At 31.6% G+C, this 17356-nt stretch overlaps 1 protein-coding gene across 14 annotated transcripts in view; it reads left to right on the top strand.

The window, feature by feature from the left end:
- The window catches only part of LOC143246519 (polycystin-1-like protein 1), a 352075-nt gene that overhangs the window by 281148 nt on the left and 53571 nt on the right, over positions 1 to 17356 (top strand). For 12 of the 14 annotated variants that reach the window (XM_076493355.1, XM_076493361.1, XM_076493363.1 and 9 more), the window contains 6 exons: positions 109 to 186; positions 5162 to 5242; positions 7826 to 7909; positions 9922 to 10002; positions 15244 to 15333; positions 16372 to 16599. In XM_076493355.1, the coding sequence (XP_076349470.1) occupies positions 109 to 186; positions 5162 to 5242; positions 7826 to 7909; positions 9922 to 10002; positions 15244 to 15333; positions 16372 to 16599 (642 nt within the window). The remainder of the gene's footprint in view (positions 1 to 108; positions 187 to 5161; positions 5243 to 7825; positions 7910 to 9921; positions 10003 to 15243; positions 15334 to 16371; positions 16600 to 17356) is intronic. The other 2 variants (XM_076493358.1, XM_076493360.1) reach the window with 2 other exon arrangements.

Below are 17356 nucleotides of genomic sequence, written 5' to 3'. Positions count from 1 at the left end.
TGAATCTAAGTACCCGTGTGCTCAATAAGTTTTGGATCTGTAAAGTTGAATTAGCATTATATGATATTTACTTATTAAATAAGTAAATTTTATACAAACAAATTGTAGGTTCCAGACAATTGCCAAATCGCCATTTACTTCAGGAAGGGCTTTCTGAAGAAGAAAGTGCATATCCTCGACGTCAAGGTAAGCTAATCGTCATAATGATGTCATTATCAAGAAACTTTGACTAATATCTAGATTAGTACATTAATTATAAACATGAGTAGTGAAGTAGGAGTTCAGTAATTGAAAATTCAGTGAAATGCCCAGTACGCATTATCTGTATAGCTAAAGGATGTACTTTAAATTTTCCAGTTGAAGTAGGTATTGAAAGTAGTTTTAAAATCTGTCCACTTAGTATCACTTGTTTTTGTACTTTGTATTGCAACATTTTTGTTTGTTTTTATACTTCTTGTGGCAATTTTATGGATAACCAATAGTTCATACTATCTATTAAAATTTGATTGAACTTTAGTCAAAGGGAATATAGCCAGTAGCAAACGTTATCAACGAATTAATTTTATTTGTTATTGTTACATGGTACGGACTTAGCATTTCTTATACGGATGATGATCCTCAAGAAGCAGCCTAATGATTGGTACACATTAAAAATACCTGTTGTTATTGTGTTTGTATTTAGTTTAGAGTGAAATGCCTGTAGTAATATTTTAATGTTCTTCATCATTCATGGTAGGTTACTTTTCCTAATGGAATTATTTATTTCTAATTAAAAGATTAAAGTTTTTGCTGCATTTTTGTAACTTAGATACTTTGATTGAATAGTTTTGATGTTGGCTAGCTGGATGATAAATATAGTGCTGTAATCTACTGAAGCAGGGCTTCCATTAGAGACATTGATTTTTCTCTGTTTTACATCTATTGAAAACATTTCATAATTTCTACATAAAGATTTTATAATAACTTTGGTTTCCAGAATTTAAATGTTGCTTTTAGAATTTAATTTTATCATTTCATTGTGATTTTCGGTTCTTTGTTTGTTTGCTTTCACTGGAATTGAAAATTTCCACCACAGTAGAAAGTTTTCATCGTTTTGGAAAGTTATTTGTTCTTTTACTCTAAAAATGTTTGTTTCAGCAAACTAACAAAAGCTGTTTTCTGCCATCCTGCTTTTTTATCTGCCATCCCTCTGGATGGCAACCAGCCTGCTGCATCAACTGCTAATCTCTTGGGCTATGTTTTGCCATATATATGTGTCATTTACTGTTATAATACCATCACAAATGCTGAATTTTGATCCATGACCTGGAGGTTGTGAAACAAAAACTCTAACCACCAGGCTGTAAAATTACCTACTAAGATGTCCCTTGCTGGTATAGTGATAAGTTTACTGATTTACAACGCTAAAATCAGGGATTTGATTCCCCTCAGCAGACTCAGCAGATAGCCCAATGTTGCTTTGCTATAAGAAAACATACACACACCTTCTAAGATCATTGAAATAACCCACTAAGGAAAATAGTGAAACAAAAGATACACCTAAATGACTGTTATGAATAGGGATAGGAGACACAAGAAAAACATAGCCATTACTCTAATAATTAAAACATGCTTAGCATAGCCATTACCCCCTGTACATCTGTAAGGCCTAATAATTAAAACATGCTTAGCATAGGCATCACCACTTGATTTCTTGAATAACTTGTCTGTATATCTATTCTAAAGTTGTATCAGTTCTGATCATACTTGTTTAGTTTGGCAAACTATATTCAGTTAAACAGTGTAAGTACAATTAGTCAAAACCTCTGTTTATTATAAATAAAACTTTGACCAAGAATTTAAAAAAATGTTGATGGAAACAGATTGTACAGATTAGAACAGGATAAGTAGACAATACCTATTGCAAAAAACAAGTTGAAATATTTGTGCTTGAGGAATGCAGGTTGGTATACATGTATGCTACTTTCCATAGGTACCAGTTAAGCCTACACCTGTCTTTCATATTCAGAATTATAATACTCACCATACACATAATTGTTCATTTTCAGCCATTTTATATAGTGGACAACCTTTAAGACTGGCATTGTCAAATATTTAGGTGTTTGACTTGCAACTGTTTGATATGATCGAAACTTGCATGCCTTTTCAGCAGTGGGAGCATTAAACGTGATGGTCAATCCTACTATTTGTTGGTAAAGAGTAACCCAAGAGATGACAGTGAGAGCTGCTGGCCAATTACCTTCCACTTTTCAAAATTGAGGATGGTAGAAAGTAGCCACACTGGTTTAGCAGTAAATGAACAAAGGTTATTTGATGGGAAAAATGAAAACTAATGTGAGTTTTTTTTTTTTAAATCATAATAAGATTGAGAAATGAAAACAGAATTCTAAAAACATATCAATTAACATTTCTACGAAAAGTGGGGCCTAATAGGAGTGGGGCCTTTTCGTAGGAGTGTTAAGAATATTAAAATTTGACTGACCATGTAACCTCTTAATACTTGTTTAAAGTCTTTATAGAATTAATTTCAGTATAGTATATATATTTTCACAAAATGTAACATTCTTTTGGTTGGCATATCTTTCACATACAAAGTCATATGTTTTAGTGAAGCATTTTTGATAAACTAAAACATTTGTCCATGAATATATAGAGTATTTGTTTTGAATCATCTTTGCACAAAGTAATTTTCATGTTAAGATTAAAATATATTTTTTCACATCTCAAAAATATGAAATTTCACTTTGCGTATTCCTCAAAACCTTCTAAAAATATTTCAAACTTTTTTCTGTAAAACTTTATTTATTTCAAAACAGGATTGGTCAATTTGAGTGACTTCATAACCACCAAACAAAATTGAAATAAGTCTAAAGTATTACTTTTTTTTTCCTTTTCTAGAATGATTTCAAATTGTAACATGAAACTACATTTTTTGTTATCCAAGGTAGCTTTAAGTTTGTAAACAGTATACATCTATTTACAATTACATTTTGTTGTTTGATTGCCCTTTTTATTGTGCTTTGAACTGTGTGTAACTACTGTTCATGCCATAAGTTGTAAATCACTCTGAGTGCATGGATTTCACATTAGGCTATGAAATTACACTACCCATGTGCTGCTCTTGTGCCTGTCTCATGAATCATTTTTGTTTTATTATTATTATTTATTTTACCTAATCTAATCTTAACTAACCTGAAAAGGTCCTTATTTTTACATTTTAGTTACTTTTATGATAAAAAATAGACTAAACATGAAAAAAAAAATAAGCACTTACCTGATTTTTTTTCTCTTACTGTTGATTATAGAATACATTTAAGCATACTTTTTATACTAGTGTTAGTAATGCACAAAATAATTTTTATTTAATTATATAATGCACTGAGAAACATGGACTAATAACATGTAAAAAGTAGACAATTTCACCTTAATTTTTCTGGCTTTCAAACTTTGCAACAAGAGTCATTACAAATTGATGCAAGTTAATCATTAAGTTTCTCACTGGAAAGTTGCTTATACTCTGAGTGAAACTGAATATTATCTGTTCAAAACACAATGTTATTCAATATATCATTTGATAGATCTGGTAGTTGACTGCTTAAGTATGTTTTAAAATCTTCACTGTATTATTCACATATACCTAATGCTCTAACCTGTCAATTCTGGCAAACAGACAGTCCTGTAGGACATTATATGTTAATGTATTTGATATATTATTGTATGGTGTTTAGCATATGGCAATACTGAATGTTCTAATTACTAAAGCTAAATATATATTTTATAATGGTTAAAAATTAAAAGTATTATTACTTCATAGTTTAAATACCATCTTTTTTCCATGGTTTGGTTCTTTACAGTACTTATCTCCCACACAAGATTAGCTATTTTCATCAAGTGCTGCCCTCCATAGGCGAATGTTTCTTTACACATGCAATATTCTGTAATTCTTATTTCCCTTTCTTCTGGTGGAGTATGGGAGTCCTTACTACTTTCTGCTAGGGTGGTCAACAGTGAAGACACACTTGTGAATGGGTTCCACACAAAGTTGGCTATAATCAATTCAGTGCAGAGTAGGACAGTGGTGTTCTGCAAGCATAGATGATGTGATATCCTCCAATATGTGTTATACAATCACAAGACAGTGAAATGTTAAATTGCAGTTCACCACTTTAATTGGAAGTGTTCGTTCTACCTTTACATGTATGTCTGTTCCCATCTCCATGGGATTTGGATATAGCTGATTTCCAGGGTACAGTCTATTGTGCTCTGGTCACTCTTCACATAGAAGACATCCATTGATTTAGCTTCTTTTATACTAGGCAGGATTGAATTACTTAAACAATACATGTTTGAAATCACTATCCTTCTACAGTTCTCTCCCACTTGAATGTGTTTCTCTCTTTGTCTGCCTTAATCTCCTTAATATTTCATGGATAGGCAAAAAGTATGTCTGGTATAGAAGTGGTGAATTTCTCATCAGATCTTTAGATCTTACTTTCTCATTTCCAGGAGCATCCTTTGAATACATTCAGGGTTTACTTCTGTCATTTTTTTGCACTGGTCTCAACTCCAGTGTGAGATTCTAGCTAATCTTGTAAGAGGAGGTAAGTACCACATCAGAAATTATAATTTTGCTTTGCTGAAAATGCATTTCTATTATATACTTACCACTTATCACATTTCCTCCCCACTTTCCTTCAGTGTGTAATTCAACTGCCAAACTGTGAAGTGATAGTTTGGTAGAAGTATATAGCGGGAGTCATGTGTGTCACTTGAATATGCCATGTTCTTACTGATGGAAAAATGATGCATGATGATTTGAATGAGAGACATGTTGGAATTGCTTGTTTCTAATAAGAGGGAACAGGAGGCTTGTGGCATACATAAAGAAACATGTTTGTATATAGAGGGCAGCATTGACTGAGAATAGCTAATGTTGTGAGAAGAGTTTAAAACCTATCAGAAATACATTTTCAGTACAGGAAAATTATAACTTTTTTTACTTGAATGCTAAGAGTTGGTCACCATGTATGGGAAGTGAACTAGGGTAAACACCATTACCATTTTCTTTATTATAATTACTCAAATATGTGAGATATACTAGAACAATTGAACATTACGTGGGATTCATTCATTAAACAAGCAAGTTTTATACCAACTGTAGGTTTCCGACAAATGCCTAATCTTCATTTACTACAGGAAGGTCTTCCAGAAGAAGAAGAAAGTTTATATCCTCGACATCAAGGTGCATTTTGCAATTTTAAAGCTCTTGCCTAATATTGAAATATCTGCTGAACTTTTTTTTTTTTTAAATTTAGAGTGAAGTGGCTGAAATATATTATTTCCAGTGTTCATGACCATCTATCATCAATTTACTGTTTTTAATAAAATTTATTATTTGTTTAGATAATATTTTCTACATGCCATTTTGTAATTTCAGTATCTTGGTTGAATAGATTTAGTGCTGGTTAATATCAGATTTTGACTAGTTGAGAGTTAACCCTAATTCTCTAATCCTTGAAACCAAGGTTTCCAGAGAGGATGTAGGCTTTCTTGTTTTTATTAATTGGAATCATTGTCTTCATTAGATGTTATTTAAGTTTTTTAGTGTTATTTTGGTTTCCCAAATTTAAACATTCTTTTTAAGGTTTAACTTTCATTTCTCAGCTTTTTAATAATTGTTCATTTCCAATTTATCTCTCTATTTTCAGTGTGGTAGAAATTTTCACCATGGAAGACAATATTTTTAAATTAAACAGAAAGTTTCCAATATATTGGAAAATCACTTCTTTTTTTTTAATTTTACAATGACCTTTTCATTGTTCTTTCCTTATTCGTCAGAATTGCCAAGGTTGGCTCCCATGATCTATAATTTTCAGCTGCCAACCAGAAGGAAGGCAAGCAGATGGTAACACCTACTACCAGCTCTTTATAAATTAAGAGTTTTTTAGGCTCACATGATGGATTCCATAGGTGAAAGAGGAAGCATGGTTGGTGCTAGGTTTCAGTCCTGTGACACACATTATTAGTTGAGAGTTGTAACCACCAGGTCATGAGAGGCCCTGAAATAATGCACCAAAAGTATCCCTCAAAGCATAAAAAGTGGGAAAAACGAAAGATGAGTAAATATGTGTTGTTAAATGAGATACAAGAGACAAAAGATAGCTTACCCATTATTATCCCTGGTACTTATATAACCATTAACCTGTGTTTTCATGCCTGAATGTTTCCATATGTTTTTCAAACAGCATTATCTGTTCATCCTGTTCTACATTCCAATATGTCTGTTTATTTCAAAACTTCTAATATTTGTTAGTTCTCACACTTATGTTCTTTTTTTTTCATCATTCTTTTGTATTTCTCGAAGTTATATCCAGTGTAACAGAACAGTACCATTTGTCAACAAATGGTGTTTGTTATAAATAGAACTTACATAACTAGATGTTTAAAAATTGTTGAAGTAAAAAGACTTTACAAAGTTTAGACCAGGATGGACAGTCAATGCTTATTCCAGAAAACAAGTCAAAATGTTTGTTTGAGCTCCCAGATTGTCATGCATACACGTGTTTTGTAATTATTGGCTAAGGTACCTCTGTCTCTCTCACTCGTGTTCGTAACAGGCTTATTTATGTTCCACTTGTGTGTTTCATCATTTTGTTTCCTACTTACTAGAATATGTCAATAATCTCGCACGGGCCATTTTCGAACACCAACAGTTTACAACAAAATAAATATTGATTGACTATGCAGTATACATCTATCACAGTCTCTGTGTATAACAACTAAATCTGCACTTATCTTTCCTGTTGCAATTCCTAACAGTCTCATTTATGTGTGTCTTGCATTTTTCATCTCATTTTGTTTATTGAGATAGTATAGTAGTTACACCAGGTAATTTTAAAACCTAATATTTGGAGAGTTTGGTTTGAAATTTACTGTTCAGAATTGAAGCCTTGCACTAAACATACCCCTTCAGCCATGGATGCTTTTGATTTGATAAGCAGTTCAAATTTAGAAATTTCAGAAGGTATCCTTGGTGGCTTTGCCATAAACAAAGGCCATTTCCAAAGAGAAAACTGACCTATAACCTTTCACCATATTGGAAATGAACAAGTAGAGAAGAGTCAAAATTCACAGTAAAATTGAGATATGAAAATAAAATTCTAAACCAACATTTAAATCAAGGGCATCAAAATTTTGAACAAGTTTTAAATACAATTGAAAAATATGGTTGAATTGAAAAGAAGACTCTGACTCCTATTGTCTAATCTTTAATAAATTCCATAGGTGCTGAGGTTAAGTGGTCAGTGTCTGTCTCATCAACCATTATATAACATTCCAATATCAAAACTAGGTTCTTGAGTGACAAGCATGTTTTTACCAACTAATATCTGTACTGTATTGCCTGTGTATTCATAATGCCCTAGCATGCCACTTTTGGCAAGAACTTACTGTACGATATTATGTATTAATCCACATGATTTTAGGCATACACTAATCTGAATGGAAAACTCAATAAAGATAGGTCAAGAGCTGGATTAATAACAATTGCCATGCTCAGTAAAATTAAAATGATTTGGTGTTTAGGAACATAAATTAGCATGACTTGATAGTTTAAATGCTATTTTTTTAAAATGACTTTCATTTTTTGCTTGAATAGTGTGATTCAATCACCATGTATGGGAAGAGAGGTAGTAGAGTGTAGTCATTGTTTCTGTATTGTGATTAGTATATCTCTCATGTGGATTACTTTAGTTTTGAATGTGTAATGAAAAATTAACAATGTTTGGGATTTATTAATTAACTTAGCAAATTTTATACAAACAAGTTATAGGTTCCCGACAAATGCCTAATCTCCCTTTACTTCAGAAAGATCTTCCAGAAGAAGGAAGTTCATATCTGCAACAGCAAGGTATGTTATACACTGATAAAAGTCTTGCCTGATGTTAAAATACCTACTATTGTGTTCTCACCTGGTTTTAGTTTAAAGTAAAATGTATAGTATTACATTATTGTTTACATTGTTTGTAATAGGTTAAAATTTTTAATGAGATCACTTGTTTATAATAATAAAAAAAATAAAATCTTTTCTGATTTGAACACTTTCAATGAATAGTCTGGATGCTGAAACTTTGTAGAATGGACGGTAACTCCTGTTGTGGAGACTCCACAATCCATCAGGACACTATAAAAGACCAACAACACCTACACACACACTGACCTGAAGACAATAGGTGGAAGACTTTTGAAACATCATCCTCTACACTTGTGTTTCCACAACAGGCAGTTGCCATTCATTCTACAAAGTTTCATCATGAATACTCTGCCTAAACAATCTATCAATGACTAGCCTTGATGCTGACTGGTGTTCGGTTTTGACTTTTTGTTTTGTTTTTTTTAATTCAACCATGTGTTTATATTTTTAGTTAAGTTATTATTATTTTTCATTTTGTGACTTTAAATGTTGGTTTTTAAAATTAAATTTTCATATCTCACCTTTATTGTGACTTGTGGTTCATCAGTTGTGTATTTTCATTGCAATAGAAACTTTTCATTTACGAAGATATTTCTTGATGAAAAGAAACTCAGTAAAAATGTATCTCAGAATGACTGGTATGGGTATTAACACTTTTATTAATAAAGCAGAGAACTATTTTTCTATAATGGAATCATTTTTTAAGTAAAAAGATATTCTACTTGCAACAAGGACATGACACTATATAAGAATTTAATATCTTTATTGATGTAATTTTTAAATATTTTATTGAGAAACTAAATTTCTTTTAAAAACATTTTTTCAATATTTAGCACCACTTTTATTTAATATATAAAATGTTACAGTTTATATCAGTAAAAGTTATGAACATTTTGAGCTCTGTGTATTGAATCATTTTGATGCAGTACTTTCAGAAAAAAAAATCCTTTTTTAAGAAAATGTCCACTTTTTCTAAATTGTTTTTAATGAGGTACGAACACTACAGTTAGTAACTTGTACTACATACAGTTGCCCTTAGGGTGGCATTTATGCCAGTAGAATTAATGGGCGAGTGCATCTGGCCAGTTGCTTTCCCATCATAAGCAGTTCAAAATTATGGATTGGGGAAGATAGCCTAAATGGTTTTACCATAATCAACAAATACAATATTAAAAGAAAAGATCCATGACTTTTCACCATAGTGGTAATGGAAAATAAAGAAGAACCAAAAAATTATAATCAAATTGAGAAATGAAAATATAATTATAAAATTTAAATTTAGTTTCAAAGAATCAGAGTTATAATAAATAATTTAAATATAATTTAAAAAACTGTGGTTGAGTTTTACAAAAATCTGTTTCACCTACAGATTTCCGTAACAATGCAATCTTCAATTACTTTTTTAGTCGGCACTGAGTAAAGTCAACAATAATACAATATTCTTGTATTAAAACTGAGATCTGGGAGCTAACTAAATGAGCACACATTTACCAACTAAAATCTATACTGTATTGTGTACATGCAGATAATGCCCCAGCCCATCAGTCTTGGTAAGACTGTACTATAGCACATTATGTATTAAAATATGTCATGTGGTGTGTAATTTTACCAGCATTCATGAGCTGAATAGAAAAGTCCAATAGATATGTCTGAAACTGGATGAATAGTAATAATTGCATTCAGTAAAACTAAACAGAATACTAATGGATAGAAGTGATGGTTTAAACACTATCTTTTAAACGACTTTTATTTTTACTTGAATCCTTTGACATGAAGAATTGAAAGAGATGTGGAGTGAGAAGAACTTCTCTTTTGTATTAGAATTAATTAAACATACACCATTTGCATTAAGTATTTGTATGATTAATGAGTTTGAATGTGTAATGAAAACTTAGCACTGTGTGGAATTTATTAATTAAACGAGCAAGTTTTATACAAACAAATTGTAGGTTCCAGACAAATTCCTAATCTCCATTTACTTCAGGAAGGGCTTCCAGGAGAAGAAGGAAGTGCATATCCCCGACATCAAGGTATGTTATACGCTTATAAAGATTTTACCTGTTGTAAGAATACCTGGTATTGTGCTTTTGTTTGGTTTTAGTTGAGAGAGGAGTGTCTATAGATTAGCAAACGTGCAGGGTATCAATAGCTTCTGTAAGAGCTGTAATAGCAAAGTACTGAACTAATAAAAATACACTTTGGAATTATAGACCATTATTTTATTTAACATTAATAGAAATGCATCATAATAAACTCCAGTTTGTATTAAGTGAAGAATGATAGTATTTGTAGTATCACATTATTATTTTTCATCATTTATGAGAGGTTAGTGACCTTAATGAGATTAATTATGTGTAATTTTTTAAAATGTCCTTTTTTGTTCTTCATTTTTCTTATCATTTAGTACATTAGTTGAACTTTATTGATGAGGTTGAATATTGGATTTTGGCTAATTGGAGTATGAACATAATCTTTAATTAGCTTTTGAGAAAGGTTTCACTTATTTTAAATATGAAAATTTTGCTAAAGAAAATTTATTATTGTATTTTTTACTGCTTCAGTGCTTAACTGTTTTTGTTATTTCTCTATATTTTTTTATTTCTTTTGTGTGAAGCTTGAAGCATTTATTAAAAGCTTGTCACTCTTGATGTTTTCCTGTAGGAGTGGTTGTTTTATTTTATTTACTTATTGTTTAGTTAACCACTCTCAAAGTAGCTTATATTGCAAGGTGTGCTTTAAAAGTATACATATATAATGTTCAAACTTTCTGCTCAAGACCTTGATTTGAATAGCATATTTTCTTGATATGCTGACCATTTTAACTTCACACTACTTTTTTGTCTTTACTGAAAGATGTTGTTGTGGATTACATTCAATACATAATTAGGAAAACAATTTTAGGTGTAGATAGTTCACACAAAATGCCAGTATGGCATCATCTGATATAAGCTGTTTAATCCAATATCTTTCTGGTATTGCAAGGGTTAACCAAGGGCATTATTATTTGATATTCACAATAACAAGATTTGTGATCAGTGTGTGAAGAACAGCTTATTTATATGTTTCATGTGGAAAGATATAAGAACGTCTGAATTCAAGTAAAAATAAACACTTTGTTAAAGAAGAAAATAATACAATGATGATATACAAATTGCTGTTTATCTAGCTTGGGGACTGTTACATTGTGATATATTAAAGCAAGTGAACAGGATTGAAAAATAAATGAAGATCAACTTTAACCTGTTGACTGTCAAGTATTTCAGCTGCTACGGCAACTCCAAACCAAGTTCAAAATACAACTCTAAAGCTCTTTTATTTTGTAACTTTCTTCGTGACACCATTTTGGATCAAAAGTGAAACAATTTGTAAGTAGGTCAAATGCATGTATGGTGCTGACATCTAGCGTTGAAGTTAGGTATTATTGAGAACGAATTAACTTGTCCATGGCACTGTGTTACAGATCGGCTTGAACGAGTTATCTCGTCTACGGCACTGAACAGGTTAAAAATGCCAAAATTGCTCTCTTTCCACCTTCCTTTTGTTGCGGAACAATCGGAAAAGAGACATACAAATATCTGCAAATATAAAGCAGTGCCATATACACAAAGTAAAGTAGTACAACTATCCTGTGTTACAGTAGTAAAACTATTTCATGTTTACTTGTTAAGTTTGGAATTATAATTAACACTGTTTCTCTGTTATGCAATCCATCTAATGGACCAATATTGTGCATGTTCTATTTAAAATAATATAAAATACTATAATTTTTACTCAATGTACAGCATTGGAAATAACTATGGAACTGGTGAGGAAAAATGTTATAAAAGCTGAATGCTGTGAGAATATTACTTCTTTCTCTTGTAGAAATGAACTATACCAGAGTACAGTCATGTATCACACCAACATGAAACATTTAAATGGTGAAGCAGTTACAGTATGCCTTACAGTAATAGTGTGAATTTGCTCATAGATTTCAGGATAGCAATACCATGTCACAGTGAAGTAGAAATCAAAGTTAGTTTTGGCCATTCAGTGACATTTCATGTTAAAATTTGTGGCACGCTTCTTTGTTTCAGTAGGATCGTGTTAAAAATTGTGGTACACTTCTTTGTTTCAGTAGGATCGTGTTAAAAATTGTGGTACACTTCTTTGTTTCAGTAGGATCGTGTTAAAAATTGTGGTACACTTCTTTGTTTCAGTAGGATCGTGTTAAAAATTGTGGTACACTTCTTTGTTTCAGTAGGATCGTGTTAAAAATTGTGGTACACTTCTTTGTTTCAGTAGGATTGTGTTAAAAATTGTGGTACACTTCTTTGTTTCAGTAGGATTGTGTTAAAAGTTGTGGTACACTTCTTTGTTTTAGTATGATGGTGTTAAAAATTGTGGTATTCTTCTTTCTTTCAGTAGGATCATGTTAAAAATTGTGGTGAACTGCTTATTTTCAATAGGATAATATTAAAAATTGTGGTGCACTTCTTTGATTTCACTAGGATCATGTAAAAATTATCATACACTGTTTCTGTAGGATCATGTTAAAAATTGTGGTACACTTCTTTCTTTCAGTGGGATTGTGTTAAAAGTTGTGGCACACTTCTTTGTTTCAGTAGGATATGGATACAAGAGTGATGGTTGGGGGTGAAACTGACACTGTTATTAACAAAATTAGTTAAGAAATAAAAACTGACATTTTTAAATTGATCTTAATTATCATCAGGTTATTTGGTTTGTTTCTCATTGGATGCACAGAGCTACCTGGGCCACTTGTGTTATATGGAAATCGAATTGTTATCACCATAAGCCTACTGATTTATCACTGAGCCACTAGGAAGTGGTATACGCATCAAATACATGATGGTCAATTATAGAATAAACAGATGACTTTCATGTATAAAATGTACATTTCTAGTGTCTCTTTAGTGCTGAGAAATGATTTTTTTCAGTTGGACATCTTGTCTTGCAAATGAAGTTAGCAGCTTCATCAGTAACTTTTTGGATGTTTTTCAACTGCTCAGAACTCAGATTATCTGCACAGTCTTCCAGAAATAAATCTCAGGTTTATTTCTGGCATCTGCAAATATTCCTCACTTGATGTAAAAATAGGTAAAGTGCTAGTTTTCAGTCACTTGATTGTTCCAGCCAGTATTTCTGCTGTTTGTTTATTGTATTTATAAACCATAAACAAAGTATGTCTCTACCCTTGAAGAGAGAGAAGTGTTTCAGCTTGGTTCCTTGTAAAACAAACATTAAGTTTCAGACACCACTTCAACAGTGCTGCTGAAGGATTAGCAAGTTAGGTTGGTAAACACTTATTCAGCCATTTCAAGTGGTATATCCATGTGAAATACCAGGAGCACTGGATGATGGCCTGTGTAGCTTGCTGTACAGAACATCTGATAAGGTCTCAATGCAATTATTGTCAGTTATCCCTGAAACCTGGAATACCTACATGAGAACTAATAACATTAACAGATGTTCTTCTGGATGGATCAGCCACGATTCAGTTGATTTAATGGATGAAAAGTGTGTAAATCTCTGATATGGTTGCCAAAACTTCCGGAAAGTACAAAGTGTTCAGTAGGGAACTTTTACATGTTAGTTGGAAATCGTCAGATCAATCTAACTTTCATTATTCTCTCTACTAAAATATTTTCAAAATTAAATGGCATCTTTTGGATAATATTTCACAAAAACACAAAAGAGGAAATCAACTTAACCCTTAAGTGGCAGCCATCATCAGTCGATGATGCTACCTACAATATTCCTGTTGTTTAAGGGTTAAAGGTATTGAATACACAAACTTTTACTTCTGTAATAACTAGATTCTGGTTAATAACACCAGAATTCTGTAATTTGAGGTAACGTATGGTTATGCTAGGATAAATCTGGCATGCAGGCGTCTAATCATAGTAATAACCTCATAGATTTGAGGACCTAGTGTCTATAAAAGAGCGAGCGAGTTGTCACTTTCGATAAGAGAGGCAAGTCACAGTGTTCAAAATTGAGTAGAACTAAACACTTCCATTTCTCTAGAAAAAACAGCAGATTACCCAATGAATTTCAGTTTTATTGTAATAAGTGAAGAAAATTGAAAATTCAAGATAAACTGGATTGGATTAAAAGTAAATAAGAGGAACTGTACTTGGAGAAAGGAAGAAGTAAAGACAAGCTTTGCTGGGAAAGTAACAAAAGTAAAACTTGCATTTTATTAGGAAGTTACAGGAATATTAGAGTTTGAACTTTTAATAGATAAGATATAAATCTGTTTGAAATTACCAAAATTGTGTTTACAGACAGGTCACCTTTCTGTAGCTGACCAATCAAAAATCTGTATCAAAAGAATACAGAAGTACTTCTGCTCTACGTGAGAATCGAAGAGATGTCTTTTGGAATGCACGACAACTATCCCATCAAACAGTAAATAACTACTGTTATTTGATCTTGCCACAGAAAATAACATTTAAGGATGAATTTAGCACAATGACTCTGACTAGATTTAGTATGTACCATATCAGAACCACTGAAAACATTTTAGATTTGTAAACAAAAAGTATACAGTTGGTGTTTTTAAGTGCAAAGCTACACGGTGTGCTATCTGTGGATGTTGAAGCCTAATGTCAAGAATGTTAAGCCCTCAGAAGCTACCATATGGTAAAGTTGGAAGTATGTAGAATTTGCTTACCACAGTAACATACTTGATTATTATAAAGTAAAAGCAAAATGTTTGTTTGTGTGTGTGAATGTTCAAGTATGTTTTTTTTTCTGAAAATCCCCTAGTGGCACAGTAGTGTATGTCTATGGAGTTATACTGCTAGAAACTTGGTGTCAGCACCCATGGTGAGCAAAGCACAGATAGCCATTTGTGTAGCATTGTTTTTAATAAAAAAAATAGCAGTCTTTTTAACACTTTAAGTAAACAAGTTTTGGTGAAATTTCTACCATTATATGAACAAGCAGTTTGATTACAAATGGTCTTAGGTAATAGCAATATCCTGTTATATTGTATTTCACATGTGTATTGAAAGTGTGTTTCTGCTTACAGAATCATATTGTGAGTGTGTATTTGAAATAATATGGATTTATTATTTTCTGTCTTAAAACTGATATTTTAAAGCAGGAATTTATTATAACATCTGGTTTTAATGCTAATCAGACATAAAAACTTAACATAGTAATATTATGAAAATACTGTTCATAATTTTATTTTTGAGCTAACTGTTTTGTTTTTAAGTTTTCATATAAACCTTGATATTTCTATTCATTTTTCATAACAGCAAAAAGTATTCCCAGATCAGAATATGATGGAAGAAGGAATAGCATACGTGAAGGTACATCAAAAGGTCGACCTTTGGATGGAAACTCAGGTTATTATAAACATAAAATTATTAAACCTTGTACTTCACTGTTTTCTTGATGTTTTGTTTCAAAACAGTTGAAACCACTTGGGTTGTGTATAATTGTAATATTTAACTGTTCAAGAAAGCCAAAAGTTTTTGTGCTGTGCTGTTAAGCCCTTTTACTGTCTACCCACGGTATTATAAAGGATCTTCACCTCCATGAGAATAAAACACTATAGTTATAATTCTGAGTATCTGCTAAAGCACCATGTTCATATTCTCAGCAGCAGTCTTAGACACCGACACAATAATAGCATAGATCAGGCACTTATCTATTTCAATATACTCAGTTTAAGTTCTGTTCACTTCTTGAAAGAGATAGGCACATTATACAGATCAAAGGGCATGAAATGAAACACGTCACTTTGATAACTAAATGTTTGCCAGGTTTATTCTTCTTTATCATTTGACTTTTGGTGTTGAAAGGAAAAAAGCTCAGAAAATACCCGACGTGAATATCTTAGCAAAACAAAGAAAATCTGGCATTCTGTAAGTTCATGGATTACACACTTTAACTAGTACATTGTACAACTTCCTAAGCTAAGCCAGTTATATAGATGTATGTATTGCCTGTTTGAATAGATTACCTTCCAAAATGTCTGAACAAAATGTGCAGATATGGACTTAAGAACTAAGGTTGCAGCATATAGCTTTTACGTAAAAATATGAGCACTCATTCACAACCTTGTGACTTCTGATCACTGAGAATGTCGTACTTAAGTGCAGAAAATACAAAAAAAGTTATACACACATCCAAATAGAGTTATGTTATATAGTAGTGTTATGTAAGGGTAAAATTCATGACTATTTCAGTCACTATATATCTAAAACTTTTGAAGGTAATCATTACAGTTTTAATTATCTGCAACTGATCTTAGATTTTTAATATATTAAAAATGATTTTCTACAAAGCAGTCTATATTTCATATAAAATTCTATGCTTATAAAATGAAACTTACTTGACATAAAACAATATGTCAGTCAATTTTTCTTCTCTTACTATAGGATTTATTAGAAGCCCTCAACAAAATACAACCCAGGAAGGTAATCCTGTTCAAAGTGACATCAATCATCCACAGTTAAAGAAACCCCTGAGCCTTCAACCTCGAGAGAAAATAGGCCTCAAATCAAATCACTCTGCTACAGGCTTAAGGTCAAAATACCTTGTGCTCAGACCTGGAGTGTTACATATAGGCAGTACCTATTTGGTTGAACTCGGAATAAAGAGAAAAGGTTAAGCGTTTTCCTCTTCTTTTTTTTTAAGTTTCAAAGTGATTTATTAGTCATTAAAAAAGTACATTTAAAAGTAAGTTATAGATCTCATCTTCATGTAACCAGGAACTGGATGTTGTAGTGCAGATGTAATTGAAACATAAATAGTGAACTTGGAGTACAATTATGTAATTGGTATTATTGCCTCATGTAAACATCTGGTCCATCAATGTATGGGGTTTGTAGACATCAAATGTAAGCCTACTAAAAAAGTAATTTGAGAAATAATTAAGAAAAAGTAGAATATCTCTTTTCTGTTGTTGGTATTTTTATGAAAAGAAAACTGAAGTTGGAAATTCTGTGCAGTATAACATTTCTTCTTTAATATGAAAAATGAAATTGTATGATATCATAAGAATTAGTATTTCTGTACTACTTTGTAAATGGTTTCATCCTTGCTAATGAGGTCAGTTGCTTTTATATGGACGTTCAATATCGTATTTGCTGATGTGGTTATTGCTTCTATTATTTGTTAACTTTTTAACATTATATATGTTTTTTGTTGTTATCATTATGTCAATGTTTTATTATTTTTCCTTGCCAAACCATATCATTCATGGTCATGAGATTCTGTCTTTGTAAGTGAATGTCTTTACTCATTGTAATTAGTGTTTTGTATTATTAAAGTTAACATTCATTATTAGAGTTATTTGTGTGTTTAAATGTAGGATGAGCATTGCTCATAAAAATATATCGCATTTTCTGTGTGTGTGCATAT

This window comes from Tachypleus tridentatus, chromosome 3 (genome assembly GCF_004210375.1).
Source record: "Tachypleus tridentatus isolate NWPU-2018 chromosome 3, ASM421037v1, whole genome shotgun sequence".
Taxonomy (NCBI): Eukaryota; Metazoa; Arthropoda; class Merostomata; order Xiphosura; family Limulidae; genus Tachypleus; species Tachypleus tridentatus.
This window is presented reverse-complemented; position numbering and strand designations above follow the sequence as displayed.